Below are 17,629 nucleotides of genomic sequence, written 5' to 3'. Positions count from 1 at the left end.
TGTTAATGTGCTGGATATTGATTATTTTAGTGTTAATGCATGAATGAAGCTTATTTTTTTTTTTTGAAAGATTAAATTCTTTCATTTCAGGTAAAAGAAATTAAGTATGACCTTGTGATAACTAATTGCTCAGGAAAACAGTTTAAATCATAATATAACAATGGACCTTGTAGTAGCGAAATACTGCCCCCTACTGACAAATACAAAGAAAATCAAGCCTCACGAGGCAAATCATGTGTCCAGAAGAGCAGTTTATCTCAGTTTTTTTTTTAAACTATTATTTTTACTTATTTTAGTACAGTAGTGCGTTAAAACTATTGGGTTTACCCATCATGTTATAAATAAACATACAGTCAACTTACAATTAACTGTAATGAGCATTGAATATGTTTATAGCTATCCAACTAGAGTCTTCGGAGAACAGAAAATTACAGAGGGAATCGGAGATATTAAAGTGGCGATGAACCAATAATGGTTGCTACTTTTTTCAGCTCAATGATGCGGAGTTTATGGCAGGCCAGTGTAGTATATAATCACACCAGTTTTCTGAATGACATTTGTATGTGTCAGAATTAAATTAGATGTACATTTAAATCAAGACTCCCAGTTGTACAAATAGCAATTTAATGTTTCCAAAAGTGAGATGGTTAGGCAAAAATCATGTGCATAATATCTGAAAAAAAGAAATCCTCACATTTAATGCCTGTTTTCACAAAATTTAATGGCATTTATGGAAAATATATGTTTATATTACATGTAATTAATATTCATAGTCAACATTTCAGGTCACACTTCACATCATTCTTCCATGATGAATATTAATGGCTTTGCATTCATCCAGCCTTCCAGCCACCAAGTATAATTTGCAGGGACACATGGGTTTTCTAATTAGATTATTGTAAATCATGAGTACAAACACAGTTGCATAAATTGTCATGCTAACTGAATGCTGCGTATTTTATATGTAAAACCATGTAACAGATATATGTTGGGGGTAATGTCTGAGAGGCAAATTTCTGGAGTAAAAATGTGTTTCACAAAACATGTTCTCTGTGGAATGTAGCTAGGTACAGGAAGATATGTAAACATAAGTAGAAGTATATTTTATTCTCCAAAAAATTACTTTCAGTATTTCTTTAGTGTTCTTTCTGTACATGAAGAGTTACATTTTCGAAGGCTTGAATCTTCCTGTTAAGTAGTAAAGATTAGATTTTGGCTATCTGCAGAAAACAGTTTCCTCAAGTTATTATATGATAATACCGCTTGCCATCAATTCCACACGTTTTTGCTCTTTTGTCACAGTAAAACTTGTCAAGCATCCATCGCGCTGATGGCGTCAATGGTAAACAGCGAGAACTGGAAGTCACGTGTGGCTCTCTGCCGAGCGCCCAACGTCATCTTAAGCGCTGATTGGACAAACATTTTGTGTGACGGTACTGTCCGTGTTGTGATAGGTTCCTGATTCTTGTCCGTCAAACCTGACCCCGCCCCCTCATAATGCAGCATGGGCAAAAAAAAAAAAAAAAAAAATACCAGATTCGGTAGCTTCAGCTGAGAGAGCATATTCCTGTTGAGAAATATTTGGCCGATTAAACCAAAGGTGAGCGAACAAATGCGTGAGTTCATGTAATGCATGTTGTGTGTTTTTATCGTATTTCTAGTTTCAAACCTATACTCATAAATGCGGCTGTCAGAGACTTAGCAATCTGGACTCCTACATGCTAACCCACATTGCAGCGCTCAGGAAGGCAGGAGGTTGTCGCCACGTTAAGTTAGCTCGCTGGCTAAATTTGACTCCCTCAGCAACGTTACGCACTACTGTATAAAACGAAACGGACTTCAAAAGAGAGGCAATATATCGAAATATAGAGCAGCGTAGCTGTTAAGCTAAGACACAGCTTCGTGTTTTAAAGCATCCAGACCAAAAACCTGCTGGGAGCGACAGTTAGCAAGCTAGCATGGAAGCTGAAATGACTGCCGCCGGAGTGCTGAGTCCAGGTGGTTAACGCAAGCTGTTCAAGCCTCAGCTATATTTACGCTTTATCAATTAAAATAATTATCTAAACAAATAAACTCCATAAACGGCATGTTACTAGAATTAGTAAGCGAAGAAGATTGCTAGGCGAGCTTACTGTAGTGGCTTCTCGGCAGCAGGCATGTTAACTTCAGTATTACCGATGAAATGAAAATTAAATGACACCACATTAACATAGCGCATATGTCAGATATTAATATGAGTTTTATTCTCAACTCTACTGTAATTTCTCAATAGTTGCGCGTCCAAACAAAATGATTTATTTTTACCACCAATGAAATACCTTTTAAATGACCCAAAGATTACAAAAAAATAGGATAATGACAAGATATTAAAATTAAAACAAGGACCACTTTACGTTAGCTAATTTCTATTAAACACGGGGAAAGTTTCTGAGGCTGTAATTTATTCAGCTAAAATGTCTTTTACCACAAAACATTGCATTTTCACCAGAGTTTGGTAATTGTAATTTATTATTATTATTAATATTATTATTGACTGGGGATATAGGGATAATATTAGTAAATGTATGTGACGCTGATGAATGAAGTCAAGTACCATTAATTATGGTTATATGGTTGGGATTAGTTACAGTATCCATTAATGTTACAGCATTTTTAAGTGTTACTGAACTCAGTTGCAACTGGTTTACAGAAGGGCCTTCTTGATAATAAGAAAGTTTTATTTTTAAAGCAGGGATTGTGTGACTGTGTGCAATGATACATTGTTACTGAAGACAATATGATGAGATGTTTACAGTCAGTTGCAACAAAATACTAAAACGTGATAAAACTACAAATAGTAGGCTGGATTGACAGTGTGTGTGAAGAGTAGCATAGTGATTTTAACAGAAGATCTAAATGTGCAAATGAATTATTTAAAACACAGTAAAATCACTTTTCACAGTGATTATGTAGTAGTTTAATTGTTTCTGACCCATATGTCATAAGTCTAAATAAACGGTACCTTGATCAAAGATTAAGACAGCAACAGTGACATGACCATATTCAATACATATTTGAGAAATTGTTTGCCTTTTTAACAGTTAAGTAAATGTCAGTCAATTTACTTTCATCTGCTTGTCATTGAGCCAAAATGTCATGTTTTGTTATTCAATATATGTTTTACATTTTTTGATGGAAACTTGGTCTTGAATAGGCTAAAAAATGTCTTAGATTTATTTTATGATTTTTTTTTTTAGAATGAGTATTTTGTTATTGAGGAATGATATCCATAAGCCATGAGGTTAAATCTCTGCCTTATCAGCATCTTGAAATATGCAGGTTTTTTAGATAATAATGAAATGATTGATTTAAAAATTAACTCAAAATATTTTTGTCTAAAAATGAGGGGGTTTGTATACTTCCAGTCAGATTAAACTGATAGTCGTCTTCAGATGATGGCTGGAATCGGGACAGTGTGTGTAAGCACATGTTAGTGATTGCAAACACTTGTATTTTTAATTCTTATATCCTATAGGCATATGAAAGCCAAACTACATATTTGAATTAGAGTTGTTGCTACTTTGACATGAGTGCATTTCATTTTCTATGCATTGTTGTTGCAGTTTATTATTATTATTATTATGACCAAGTTTAAGCTCACATATTGACCTAAAATTTTGATAAATATATCAAAATGGTGATACTAAATTACCTCTAATGCAGCTATTTTTGTGTAATGTAGTGCACAATTAATCCCTTATTATGGATGGTAATGAATAAAACATTGATAACCAACTAGCACAAAGAACTGGACAAAAGCATTATCCAATAAATTAATACATTCAGTGTGAGCTGGTATTGAGATAATGAGATATTGAAAGTCATTGGAGTTTCAATATATCATAGTTTAAAATGACTGATGCTGTACATTTCTGTTTAGTAGAACATGCATTATGTTCCTCTTCTGAATAATAAAATTAGCCAGTATGATGGATTTCCAATCTCCTTGATTGAAGCTAAAGGATGAGGCTGACAGAGAAATGGGAGCATTGTGATTAAGGGAAAAAGCAGAGATGGGAATGTATGGATTAATTGTAACTGATATTGTCCCTGCAACAATTAACGATGATATTATGACTCTTAGCTTTCCTTATATGACCCTTGCCTACTGTTGAACAATTTTGAAAACAGCTTAAAGCTTATCCAGCTCTCACATGTCCAAAGCAAGTTTCTGGTCCATCACTACTTTGACTCTCAGACAAACTACTATGCATTAACACATACACAGTCTGTAAAGATAGCTTAGAAAAACAAGTTTACATGATGTAAATGTTGTTGGACTGTGGAGAAGGCAAAGTGTTCGAATGAAACCCTGTAAGACTTCGAGAATCAAACTGGCACCCAATTCCTGTGAGGTACCCGTGCTCACGACCATTACTGCACCGTCTGGTGTGTAGCTCCAAAAGTCTCTACACTGCCATGATGTATTGAGAGCTATGTTTTACTTCACATCAGTTTTCCTGCTTTTTGTAATAGTTCCTCACTCTGCAGTTATCTGGGTCCCCAAGGGCTCCGTTCCTCTTACTTGTATCAGTATCAGCTGCAAGGGAAGGTCAGGCTGTCCTTGTGCATACAGTGGATGATCAGCCCTCCTACTGCTTGATGACGCCACTGCCCACTCTAACGAGCACAATTTCTGTGTCTGTGTGTGCATCATCCACACAACGCACTTTTCACTTTGAGAAGCCTTTACCACATTTACAGGATCTCAGTTACACAGTCAAATAAATAATAAAACAAAGGGTGCCTAGTTTTGTTTATTGGAGAGTATTGACTATAATTATTTTAGTTGTTGAAAATAAAATGTCAAAGGTCATTCTTGTCTTCTGTCAAAGGTCATTCTTGTCTTCTGAGAGCCATAGCTTTAACACGAAGACTTTAAGTGATCGTTTTAGTGCTCCACAACTATTTTGTTTTCCCTGAATCTGCAGGTGTTTGTCTTTTAAAATTTTAAGATGGCAGCAGTGATTTCTCATTTTATTTTTATTTTAATTTGCACAACTTGCAGCATAAAGCGTAATGTAAAAATTCTATTTTACATGTTCAGGTTAGCGGGTCGAAGCATAAACATAAGCTTATATTTATTGCATGTATTCTACAAATATTTAACAAATAAACCCATGTTTAATTAGTAACCCATTAAAGAATAAACAACCATTATTTGTTTCAATTTAATGAAAAAGCAAAACTCGTACCACTAATTGTTTAATAATATTGCATAATACTCATATGTTTACATAGTAATTTGAACAGTTTTATGTTGGACATTTCTCTGTTCAATATACAAATTGAACACTTAGTGATATACAAAATATATTTTCCAGTAGTTCTGAATTTGCATATTTTAAACTGCAAATGCCCCTCAACTTATAAATTTGAACCATTTTTGAATGTTTTCCTGTAACTGTTTATTTTTGGCTTTTAAAGAATTAGAGCAGGCCATAATTTCACTATTTCAAAGAATTTTACAGTGTGTTTGTGGTTTTCTAAATGTTCCACCTTTATATTCTTGTTCTTTTTTTATAGTGTTGTTAATATCTTTTGTGTAATTTGGTAATTATTGCCCCAGATCTCTCTCTCTTTTTTAAGACATTTAAATACACATAACATTAAAAAACTAGTGTAAATATAAGTTGGCAAATGCAGTTTACACCTCGTGAAGAGCTGCAAATGCTCCCTGTTCTTCCTGCCACATGTTTGTAGCATCTGATGTCTGCTCTAACTATAGAGAACAGCTGCCAAGAGCCATCTGGCTCTTCAGATCCACTCAGTTTGTCACACGTAATAAACACTACTTCTGCAGGTAACTACTGAACTAAATCTAAACAGAAGTATTGAGAGACAAATTTGGCTTCTGTTTCAACAAAGAACTGGACAAAAGCATTATCCAGGCATTATCCAAGCATTTTTAAAGGCATCTTGCTTGAGCAAGATGCCTTTAAAAAGTGTTTACCTACTAAAACTATGCCACCTACTCTGATACGATGCTGCACATGTTTCTCTGCAGTAATGTTCCAACAATGCCGATAGTAGACAAACTCAAAGAGGCATTGAAACCCGGTCGGAAGGAGACGGGCGATGATGGCGACCTCAACAAGCTGCTGGCTTCTTCTGCCAAGAAGGTGCTTTTGCAGAAAATCGAGTTTGAGCCCGCCAGCAAGGGATTCTCCTACCAGTTGGACAGCCTGAAGAACAAGTATGTGATCCTCAACCCCAGAAGCGAGGGCGCTGCGGGCCAGAAAGCTGCAGAGCCCGCTCAAATAAAGAGGCAAGGTGAGCTTTCAAACGCAGCGGAGAAAACTTTAGAGTTTTCCATGTTTCATGTTGTTTTTAAGGTAATTGTTCTTGGAGTTCAGCTCTCGTGTCTTGTGTTGATGTCCTCCATCAGCATCTGAAAATGTGATCAGCAGCCAGGGCGATGGGGTCCCAGCCCCGCAGAAAATGCTCTTTCCTGGCAACAAGCTCAATCTGAAGTGGGAGCGTGTGTACAGGGTGGGAGCTGGTCTTCACAACCTTGGAAACACCTGCTTCCTCAACTCCACCGTTCAGTGTCTCACCTACACCCCGCCGCTCGCCAACTACCTGCTCTCAAAGGAGCACAGTCGGGCTTGTGAGTACCTCAGTCCTGCACTTTACTCAGCGTTTTGATTTGATCAAAAATAATTTTTTATGACATTGATTAGCTCAAAAATATATATTTTTTGAGAATTTTGCTGTGTCCAATAAAAAAAAAATCGTAATATTTTGTTGCAAAATATTAATATTGTGAAAATATTGTTGCCAAAAAAACTTGATTTTAAATGTATCTCTGTGCTGTTATTGTTTCAGGCCACCAGTCAGGCTTCTGTATGATCTGTGTAATGCAGAACCATATCATCCAAGCCTTCGCCAACACTGGCAACGCCATTAAGCCCGTCTCCTTCATTAGAGACCTGAAAAGTAAGACTCCTCTCAGTAAACTCGGTATGAGTCTGTCTGAGCAGTTCAGACAGGCAGAGTGGAAAGTCTGACATGTGCTGGAAACCATTAGGAACTCCAGCACATTACTGGAGCTTTACATTAATGTAACGTAGTTTCACTGCAGTCTTGTGCCCTGCTTCCTCTGCTTTCTCCTTGTGCTGCTGCAACCTTGTCTCCGTCTTCTGCGCCTCCCTCCCTGCCTCTTTACCTCCTAACTCCCTCCTTCCCCTATGCCCTTTCTGTCTCCTTGTGACTGCAGGCTTACAAGAGCTGCTTTAGCACAAAAATCTGCGAGCTACCTGCTTCTCCTCCTCTCCACCTGGACCGTAAATGGAATTCATGGAATTCTATTTACGTTTAATTCTGCCTTTAGAAAACTGATATTCGGTGAAAATTTTTCTTTGATAGAATTAGCCTTAAAATGTAAATCTGTCCCTGCTTTATTAGCTAAAAGCTAGAAAAGCAGACTGTAACTGAGTTTTGCACTACCTAATCTCACAGTTACAACTCTACTTCCTGCTGATTTCATCCCTTCTCTACTATGAGTGCACAAGCTTGTTCATAAGTGCATTGTCTCTTATTTCCCACTCTGGCATGACTCAGTTCTCCATCAGCAAGTGATGCTATAGTTCTGGGAATGTGGTGATGAACACATTAGAAATCTGCCATCTTAAAGTCTCCCAATTTTTCAATTAGGAGACCACAGAAGGACAGAGGTCTTACGGCTACATTAGCGCTAATGCAGGATTTGTTGTATGGATGAGATGCAAGTCAGTAGAAGCTGTTTTTTTTTTTTGTAAGTAAAATCCCTGGTAATGCTGATTAAAGTGAATCTTATACATCACCAGTTGAATGGAAGTTCACTTTTACTTTAACAGTATCAGAAACAATAAAAAAAAAAGATTTTTTTTCTTAGATTTCGGGCATAAAAATATTTTTTTATATTTTGTGTCCGAATTGGACTTTTGTGATTTTCAAAAGTGTGTGCTTTGTTCTGGCACTGTGCTGTTTTTACAAATGTATCTTTTAGCAAAACAGTTACTTCTCGCACACCCTATTTTCCTTCCTTTTATTCGGTAGCAAGTTACTACATGCAGGGAATCTTCTTTTGACTCAACAATACACATTGAGAAACAGTATTGTTTCTCAGAGTAGCTAAATTATTTGTCCTGCTTATTGATTAAAGAGGCAAAAATGTAAGAAGTACTTCTGTTTCTCACAGAAATTGCTCGACATTTTCGCTTTGGAAGCCAAGAAGATGCCCATGAGTTCCTGCGCTACACCATTGATGCCATGCAGAAAGCCTGTCTCAATGGATACCCAAAGTATGTATTCTCATTGTTACAGGTTTCTGGTTCTGAAAGCGGTTGGGTGGTTTACAGTTTGTTCCATTCCTGTTTTGTAGACTCGATAGACAAACTCAAGCCACAACACTGGTTCACCAGATCTTTGGAGGTTACCTCAGGTCAAGAGGTAGTGCTTTCTGGTTTCAGTTTTTATTTTCCAGATTGTACTTTTTTTTCATAAATCTTCATTCTTTAGAAAATAGTTTTTGATATTTTTGTGATAAACTGACCCAAAGTAGCTCAAAATAATTTTTGATTGTATTTGCTTGTGTTTTAGTGAAATGCTCCATCTGCAAAAGTGTCTCAGACACGTATGACCCTTACCTGGACATTGCCGTGGAGATCCGGGTTTGTTGCATGATTTAATGAAACATTTATTTTCATATAGATGAAATCGTTCCACAGAGTCACAGTGAATATGTATGTTGATATCTTCCAGCAAGCAGCAAACATCGTGCGAGCCCTTGAGCTGTTTGTCAAACCAGACGTTCTGAGTGGAGAGAATGCCTACATGTGTGCCAAGTGGGTGGCATTTATTCAGTCTGACAAAATGCTTAAAAAATATCTTTAGCTTGTGAAGAAATGCTGGGCTTCTATTCTGAACATGTATTTCTGTAAAGAGATGATGCTTAATGATTTTTCTTCAGGTGCAAAAAAAAGGTGCCAGCCACCAAGCGCTTCACTGTCCACCGGACATCAAACGTCCTCACCCTTTCTCTGAAGAGGTTTGCCAACTTCAGTGGAGGAAAAATAACAAAGGTTAGCATCAATCTTTATTGAATTGATTTGTATTACTGTACTAGTGTAATACTCTTGCACTTATTGGAAGAGCTATGTATTGAAGGATGGTCTGATTTCTTCAATTTTCTTTTTTAGGACGTTGGTTATCCAGAATTTCTAAACATCCGCCCCTACATGTCTCAGAGCTCAGGCGACCCCGTTATGTATGGTTTATATGCTGTCTTGGTGCATTCTGGGTACAGCTGTCATGCTGGTCACTACTACTGCTACGTTAAGGTAAGCTTAAAAATGTGTATATGCCATTCTGCTTTATATTTAAGGAATTAATGTCTAGAGAAAGTTTAATCCTTCCTGTTCTTCCTCTAGGCGAGCAACGGACAGTGGTACCAGATGAATGATTCAATGGTTCACTCCAGTAACATCAAAGTGGTTTTGAACCAGCAGGCTTATGTGCTTTTCTACCTGAGGTGAGAAAGAGCTGAAACCGATCAAAACTGGTGTTTATACCCACTGGGGGCAGTGTTGAGAATTATCTTGCAATATCTTAAGGATCCCTGAGTCAAAGAAGAATGCAGATGGCCAGGCCACCAAGCAGGGAATGTTACATTCTGCGAAGAACAGTGCATCATCCGAGCAGATAAAGAGAGCGAACTTGAACGGGCCGCTCTCTTCCCCACAAGTCACCAAGGTGTCAAAACATTTCTTGAATTTATTGAGGTTTACCTCCTTTAAATTTCAATGTATTAATTTCCTCTCAACCGACTCTACTCCTCAGAAACTTGAGCCTGCACAGCTGCGTAAGATCCAGTCTATGGATGGTGGCCTGGGTTTGCCTGTTTCCAGGAACGGTGTGAACTCCCAGCCGCAACCCAGGCTCTCCAACTGGACGTCGTCATCCAATGGTGTGCCGAAGGTGCCGGGCGGACCCGCGGTCATAGAGGAGCCTTTCAAGAAGGTGAAGAAGCCCTCTCCTCAGAGCCAGGCGCAGTCCCGCAGCACCACGCCCATGCCTTCTAACAACGGGGTCGCGAGGACAGATGGGGACAAAAAACAAAGCGGCGAGGGCAGAGGGATGGCAGCATCTACCTCATTCAAGTCTTTGTCGGACTCTTCCTCTGCTGACACTTCTGACTCAAAGGTACAATAGCCACTGAACATGTTGTCATGTTGAGGTAGAGCTTAAGAATATCAGAAAATACTGTGATAGAGATAATATCAGTAAATATTACCACAATGATATCTTGTCTTCAGCTTTTTGGACAGTGTTCAGACTCCATCCATTTAGCTAAATATTACATTAGTATGAACAGTGCAAGGTTCATATTTATGAGCCAACAATTGTTGCCCTCCAAACTATCCTTATAGTGCTCCAACTAACGATTATTTGAATAATTGATTATTCTATCGATTATTTTGATGATTAATTGGATAAGAAGGTTGGCACATTTCTGTAGATTTCTTTTATTTAACCGCTTAAGCCTTTACTTACAATATTACTGACGTATGTTTAAAATATGCAATTAAACAAGTAATTAACAAAGAAAATACACCTGTTATAACAAAGCATTCCTTTGATAATTTGAAGGATGCTTCTGGACATACAAAAAAGCTTATCAATAAAAAGTCCTATCTAATTATTTTAATTATAATTAAGTCCATATTTCTCATATGAGGACTTTAAAATGCATGTAGTTACAGTTTGTTAACTACATGCATTAACTACAAATTAATAAGCAACAAATTATTAATTTGTTGCTTCTTCTATCAGCTCATGCATCCATCAAAAAACTTGCAATACATTTTTCCATTTTTTTGTTTTCAAAGTCAAGACTTATTCCAGTTTAGAATATTTGGAAAGACTTAAAATAGCTCAGGCTCTGTCAGTTTGGATTGATAGATATTGATCTATTTTTTTAATTTTTAATTTTTTGTATGTAGTAAAATGGATGAAAGAGAACAGCGTAGCAATACGTTTGCATGACTTTAAGAAAAAAGTAAGACAACCTTCATCTTCGTTTTGCCAGGAGTCTGTTGGTCCAAAAAGCGAGCCGGTAAGAGAGACGCCCTCCACGCCTCGGAAAGGCTCCACCAGCTTGGCCTCTCCGGCCCGGAGTGTGGAGCGCTCTCAGAGCACAGAGGAACAAAAGACGGCTAAGTTAAAACCCCCGTCGCTCAACAACATCACATCTGAAGCCACCAGCATCATGTCTCCACCACCAGCCAAGAAACTGGCTCTCTCAGCCAAGAAAGTGAGTTTTCTATGATCCCTGAGCATGATTACAGGCAAATATTCAAGTTTTTTTTTCTATTTTGTGTAGTAATAGATTTTTCCTGCTGTATCTGTCTAATCAACCATGTTAGATTTTCTCTTCTTTTTCTTTAGCTCCCCTTTTTTTCTAACCATTTCTAATTCTTCTCTGCCACACCCTTTCTTCCTGGCATTCTTCCCGCCATCTTGTCTCTGCCACACCCATCTTCCTGATATGATTTTTCTTCCTTGTTTTTTTTTTTTGTCACATTCATGGCTATTTTTCTTTAGACCACCAAGTTTTTATTTATGTCGATAACTGCAGGCTTACAGTCAGAGTCTGAGCAACATTGATGCTCTGCGCCATTCGCCAAAGCAGCTGCCCACCGACCCTAAACATCAAAATCAACTTAAATCCTCAGCCGTTGCCTCAGCCCATCACACTGACAGGTATGTTAAAATCTGCAATTTTGTCTTAGTTCCCACGTGTCTTGTTCTGGACTTACATTTGTTCATTATATTTCTTTCCCCCGCCCCCAGAGTTAGTCCATCTAATCCACTTAAAGCCCAGTTGTCACCTTTTTCCCACTCATGTGGATCTCAAAAGCAGCCACTTTTCTCCACTCTGCAAAAACCAAAAGCCAGCCTTTCTCACAAAACCAATGGCCTTCACAGTCCGAATCCAACAAACCCCAAGTCTTACAGCAACCTCGGCCCCACAGCTCAAGAGCCAGACCTCGACCCTCTGGCTCAAAACATCGGCCCAAAGAAGAAGAAAAAGAAGAGGAAAAGGCGACACTCTGAGGTGGAGGATGAAAAAGAGACTTTTCCATCCTTGGCTCCTTCCTCACTGTCCAGCCCCACAGAGTTGGCGCACGAGAAGAATGGCAAGAAGAAGAAGAAGAAGAAAAAGCGGAAACTCGAAGGGGATGATGGGGAAAAAAGAGAAGACAGGGAATTGGTCCAGTCACATTTGGATGTATTGAAACAAGAGGAGGATTGGTGTCAGAGCGGCTTATGGAGCCTAACGCCTCATTCAGATGCAGAGCCATCAGATCAGAAACCACAGGAAGCTGAATCTGTGAGGAAAAAAAAGAAGAAAAAGAAGAAAATGATTGAACAGGAGGCGTCTCTGCAGGAAATAAACTCTAGATGCCCCACATCAGAAAGGTGGGTGCAAATTTATAAATTTAAATGATCTTTTTTTAGCATTTCCATATCAAACTGTCAGCTTGATCAGCCACTTTGGCTTCTCTTAAGCTCTAAGCACTTTCTTAAAGCTTTTAGACTTCCAGCAAAGTTTCGTTTTATGAAACGGATCCCGTGTGTTTTGTGTTTCATTACTCAGCTCTTCATAAAGTGCTGCATATCAGTTGCTCATCTTTATAAATGTTTAATTTGCTCTGCCTCATAAACTAAAAGAGTCGCTTCAGACACATCCCTTCCTTCCATCTGCTTTATGGAATTCCTAAATTTCTGTGTGCTCCAACAGGGATCCAGAGATGAAAACTGCAAACATCTATCATGATGCAGAAGATTTAATAAAGGTGAACAATAAACAGACTATAAGGAAGAAAAAGAAGAAGCTAAAAGAAGAGCAGCGAGGTGCGAGAAAATGCTCCAAAGATGAGTCATCAGAAGAACCGGCCTCCAAAAAGATCTCCACAGAGGACAGAAAAGTTGGCAAAGAAAATACAGGTGAGCTATTTATGACAGAAAGCCTCAGTTAGGTGTCTCAATTGCACAGTGTAATGATCCGTGTTATTCATGTAATGCCACATCTTTTGTTTCATCTTTTAAACAATCAGTTTTCCTTCAAAAAGCTACAGTAAAGCATTTTTTATATTTTCAAGAAAAATAGGCCGAATATTCAGACACTGTGTTCCAGGTTATTATGCAAGTGATATTTTCTATCAAATCTGAGATCTCAGAATATGATGGTGAGTATAATTTTCAAGTCATGAACTATTACAGTATGAATCAAATTTTACTGAACAAAGCTCTCCATGAGAACTGCATGTTTTTCAAAAATAAAAAAACTGAAAATGCACTGTTCCAAATTATTATGCACAGCAGATTTTCTAAACATTTTATGGATTATAAAGAACCACAAACGGTCATTCTTTGTATGTACAACATTAAGTGGTCACATGTACTAAAATCAAAAGTTATTTAAATCAAAAACATTTTAACCAACTGAGTTACATGTAAACATGGGACCCCTTCTTTGATATCACCTGCACAATTCTTGCATCATTGAACTTGTGAGTTTGTGGATAGTTTCTGCTTGAATGTCTTTGGAGGATGTCAGAATACTTTCCCAGAGCTGCAGTTTTGATATGAACGGCATTCCATCCTCAGATCTTCTGCTTGAGGACATTCCAAAGGTCAGGGGTGGGGTTAGGGTTGAGGTCAGAGGAGGATGGTGACCACACCATGAGTTTTTCCCCTTTTATGCCCAAAGCAGCCAATGACACAGTGGTATTCATTGCAGCATGAGATGGTGCATTGTCATGCATGAAGATGATTTTGCTACTGTAGGTATGGCTCTTCTTTTTGAACCATGAAAGAAAGTGATCAGTCAGAAAGTCCATATACTTTGCTGAGGTCATTTTCTGAAGGGGCTGACCAGCTCTCTGTCCATCATTTCGGCCCAATAAATGACTCCACCTTCTCCTTACTGACATCACAGCTATGTTGAGATGAAGTGGTCATCCACCACCAATCCACTACTGCGTCCATCTGGACCGTCCAGGGTTGCGCATCAGTCATCAGTGAACAAGTCTGTTTGAAAATTAATCACACTGCCACTGTTTCTGCTTGTGACCACTGGTTAGGGATGGCAGAACAGTAGGTTAATGCACCGCCAGCCTCTGGAGGATCCTCCACCTTGAAGTTTCAGAGGCACCAGCAACTTCAAATAACTGTTTGCTGCTTTGTAAGAGCATTTTAAGAGCTGCTCTCTTAATTCGATGAATTTGTCTAACAGAAACCTTCGTCATTAAGCCTTTATCTGTAAAACCCATCTTTGTTCTGCATCAGTCACAAATCTCTTCACAGTGCGATAATGCTTCAGTTTTTGTTAAATGTCTAATGTTTTCATATCTTGTCATACGGCACTACACTACCTGATAATTTTTATTTGCAGAGCGATCCTTTCTCTTTCCCATATTGCTTAAAACTTGTGGCTTGCTTAATAATGTGGAACATTCTTCTTATGTCAATAAAAGATCAATTACAATCATGTGTATCTAAAAATATTGATGTCGACAAATTATTGTTAATTGCAGCAATAATTACAAACTTAGATGTAGATATTTCTGGTTGCCTTTTTTACAATTGATTGTGAGTGGACATATTGTGCTGCACCATTTGTCCAAAATGTTGAAAGATAATAAACACAGTTGGTTTGATGACTCCGTATTGCACCAAAAGCCAGTAACACATATTTTATCAGTAAATACCTCGTCTGACTTCCCTTTTTCTCTCTGATGTTGAAAAGTCTCGGTGGTTGTGTGGGACAGCCAGGTGAGGGACGGCTACAAACGCAGCAAGGCTCCAGCAGCTGATGGAAGCGCTCCGGTGAACACTTCAAACCACGTCGTTCCTGCAGGCTGGGATGGGAAAAAGAGCAGTGACGTTGTGGAAGAGCTTCTCAAGAACTCCACAAACAAAGCCTATGGAGCCAACGGTGTGTAAACCTGAATTCACAGTGTTGGGAAATGAGATTTGGAACGCTTTAACAAGTCGGTACGTTTTTGCTCCAGTCCTCAGCTGGGATGGTGAGGCCTCTGCTGTCAGTAGGGATGCGATTGAAGATGTCCGCAGTGCCATGTGTGACACAGTGATTGATGAATGGGATGAAGACTTTGACAGAGGAAAGGTGAGGAAAAAATTAAAAAAGTGTTGTGCAGTTGCTCTTAAAAGTGTACACACCCCGCCGTGTGACACAGACACTGCACAGTTTAATTGACAAACAGGCCAGTCTTAGTTGGATGTTAAGATGTCCTTTTCTTTTAAATGCTCAGGTGAAGAAAGTTAAGAACTACAAAAGAGAGAAGTGGAGGAGTGGAGGCAGCATCTTTCAGAAGGTCCAGGACAGGCGGAACAAATGGTCGGTAACGCCCGGAGCGAAGCAAGTTTTCGGAGTGCGACGCTGAGGTCTCGCTGATGGGAAAGCTGGACAGCCACCTCTGTCCTTACTCTTTCTCCTGTTTTCATCTTTGTCTGTTGTGTTAAACACTGTTTCCCCAATTTAGGAGAACAATTTGTGCCATAAGCATCTCACTGATGGTCTGACCAGTCCAAAAGTATGAAATATGAAAATGTTGCCTTTATTGGCTCATTATAAACATTTAAAAAAATCCTCATATATCTGTCACATTAATTGCTAATTGTCCATATTTATAAGCCTTAGTTGCTTTGTTAAAACTGCTCTGAAATAAAGTAAACATCGTATAAATATGACGAGTTCACTGCAACACTTTGGCTGTCTTGTGTCCGACTTCGACGCGGTCTCTGCAGGCATAAGGGCTCTCAAGTTGAGACAGTAAAAAAGTGACCTTTGTTTTAAGCTTCCTCCTTGATATATTCTAAACCAAATTATTCAGACATTTAAGTGTTTTGATTTTATCTTTTAATGTAACATATTCCCCAAATGGCTTTAAGTTGGTGCTGTTTTTTTTTTTTTTTTTTGGACCAAATTTTGCCTGCTCATTGTTGGTAAAGTAATGGTTGATAATGCAAGGTTTTTTTTGTATATATGCATGACTGAACAAGGTCGGTGTCTTTATTTTCTTTTTTTTTCTTTTTGTATGAGTTAAATTTTTTTTCTAAATCTGATCATCTCAGTTTTTTGTCTGGAGGCCTCTTGTGTGGAAATGGAACCTTCTCGTTCTCTACAACTCTCCCACAATAAGTGTCACTTTTGTATTTTATTTTATAGACTGCATCAGAATTGGATGTGATTGTTTCTTTTTATCTCTATGCAATTTTCTGACCCATCACGCCAGTCATGTAAAAACTGGGCTGAGACTCAGGAACCCGGACCTCATGTCAACCCTGTATCCAGATCCACCTGCCTCTTCCTCTTCCTTCCTCCTCCTTTTTCCTGTCAGTGCAACCATTCTACCTGGACCACCACGTTTGCATCCTGTACATCTTGTAGAAACTGTTTTATACAAACTAGTGTACTATCGGGGGGGCACAATAGCGTAGAAAAACCTGTTCTATCAAAACGCTTTGCCAATTTAGAAGACTGTACAGTCCGTCTTGTGCTATACTGTAAAGACTTGCCCATGCATTTCTTTTCATTTTAGAGATGTTGCCTTGAATTGGCTACAGCACCTATAGGATTTAATGTTATAAATATCTAATTTAAAGAACAAAAGAAAGATCTTTAATATGCTAATACTCAGTTGATGGATGTTGACTTGAGAATTTCCCTGCAACGTGTTTGTGTATAAGACTTACTTGTTTTCATGCAAATTCTTCTCTGTCACTGTAGTCTGTATACAGAGCAGGAGAGGTTGAAGCGGTCCTAACTTCTGTAGGACATTTTTGTCAACTGTGAAATCATAACGTAAGCAATGACTGTCAAAGAGGCACAGAGGAACATTTAGCGTGAATGTTTGCAATGATTCTGTGTTTTGCACCATAATTTTTTTCTGACCAGGAATGAGAACTTTCATAATGAAAGAAGCTCTTGCCACAATACATTTAAGTAAAAAGGTGCAATAAAGTTGTGACTTTTGTGAGTTTTTTTTTTTTTAATGTCAAATGTATAATAATATGTATTTAATACTGGCAAATGCTCCACTTTAATTAGAAAGGTAGAGGTTTATTTCTTTTTATTTTTTTATCAACAGTTTTTACCCTCACCTATTTGCCCTCTCAACCAAATGCACATACACAAACCCAATTCACCCCATTCTGCAAAAGAAAAACAAATGGTGATATTTATATCTCAAATTGAAGGGTTATCCAGATAATGATAGTGTCTTAAGGTGGAGAATAGCAGTTGAGAAGGCTACTTAAGTCTATATAAATTTCAAGTCAGTCTTGTAAAACTATATTTTCTTCATTAGCCTTAATATATAAAATCAATTCTGTCTCAATGGCTTAATTATATCAATTAATTGAAAGATGGGACAAATAAAACATTGGTTAATGAAAACACTTTAATAATGTTCCAGTTATATTTTACTTGTTTTGGATCTACTCGGTATAAAAAACAAACAAACAAAAAAAGCTGTTTTTGTTTGTTTGACCCAGCTGGGTCTCAATAAGTAACTGT

At 38.1% G+C, this 17,629-nt stretch overlaps 1 protein-coding gene across 1 annotated transcript; it reads left to right on the top strand.

Moving 5' to 3' along the window:
• The first annotated feature begins 1,515 nt into the window (after positions 1–1,515).
• usp36 (ubiquitin specific peptidase 36) lies at positions 1,516–17,087 on the top strand. The gene is made up of 20 exons (XM_055036071.1): positions 1,516–1,600; positions 6,047–6,312; positions 6,428–6,649; positions 6,868–6,978; positions 8,222–8,324; positions 8,405–8,472; positions 8,623–8,693; positions 8,785–8,867; positions 8,993–9,104; positions 9,222–9,362; positions 9,453–9,553; positions 9,636–9,774; positions 9,862–10,224; positions 11,111–11,335; positions 11,660–11,784; positions 11,875–12,504; positions 12,827–13,032; positions 14,837–15,025; positions 15,102–15,217; positions 15,363–17,087. The coding sequence occupies exons 2-20, from the start codon at positions 6,060–6,062 to the stop codon at positions 15,492–15,494; spliced, it is 3,390 nt and encodes a 1,129-aa protein (XP_054892046.1). The 5' UTR covers positions 1,516–1,600; positions 6,047–6,059; the 3' UTR covers positions 15,495–17,087.
• The last annotated feature ends 542 nt before the right edge of the window (positions 17,088–17,629 follow it).

This window comes from Poeciliopsis prolifica, unplaced genomic scaffold (assembly GCF_027474105.1).
Source record: "Poeciliopsis prolifica strain line A6 unplaced genomic scaffold, Auburn_PproV2 SCAFFOLD010, whole genome shotgun sequence".
NCBI classification, from domain to species: Eukaryota; Metazoa; Chordata; class Actinopteri; order Cyprinodontiformes; family Poeciliidae; genus Poeciliopsis; species Poeciliopsis prolifica.
The sequence above is the reverse complement of the archived record's forward strand: the minus strand, read 5'-3'. Positions and strand labels throughout refer to the sequence as shown.

Coding starts and splice junctions, on each gene's coding strand:
- usp36 (XM_055036071.1), top strand. CDS start 6,060: ATGCCGATAGTAGACAAACTCAAAGAGGCATTGAAACCCGGTCGGAAG. Junction 8,694..8,784: donor ACATTGCCGTGGAGATCCGG/GTTTGTTGCATG, acceptor GATATCTTCCAG/CAAGCAGCAAACATCGTGCG. Junction 10,225..11,110: donor CTGACACTTCTGACTCAAAG/GTACAATAGCCA, acceptor TCGTTTTGCCAG/GAGTCTGTTGGTCCAAAAAG.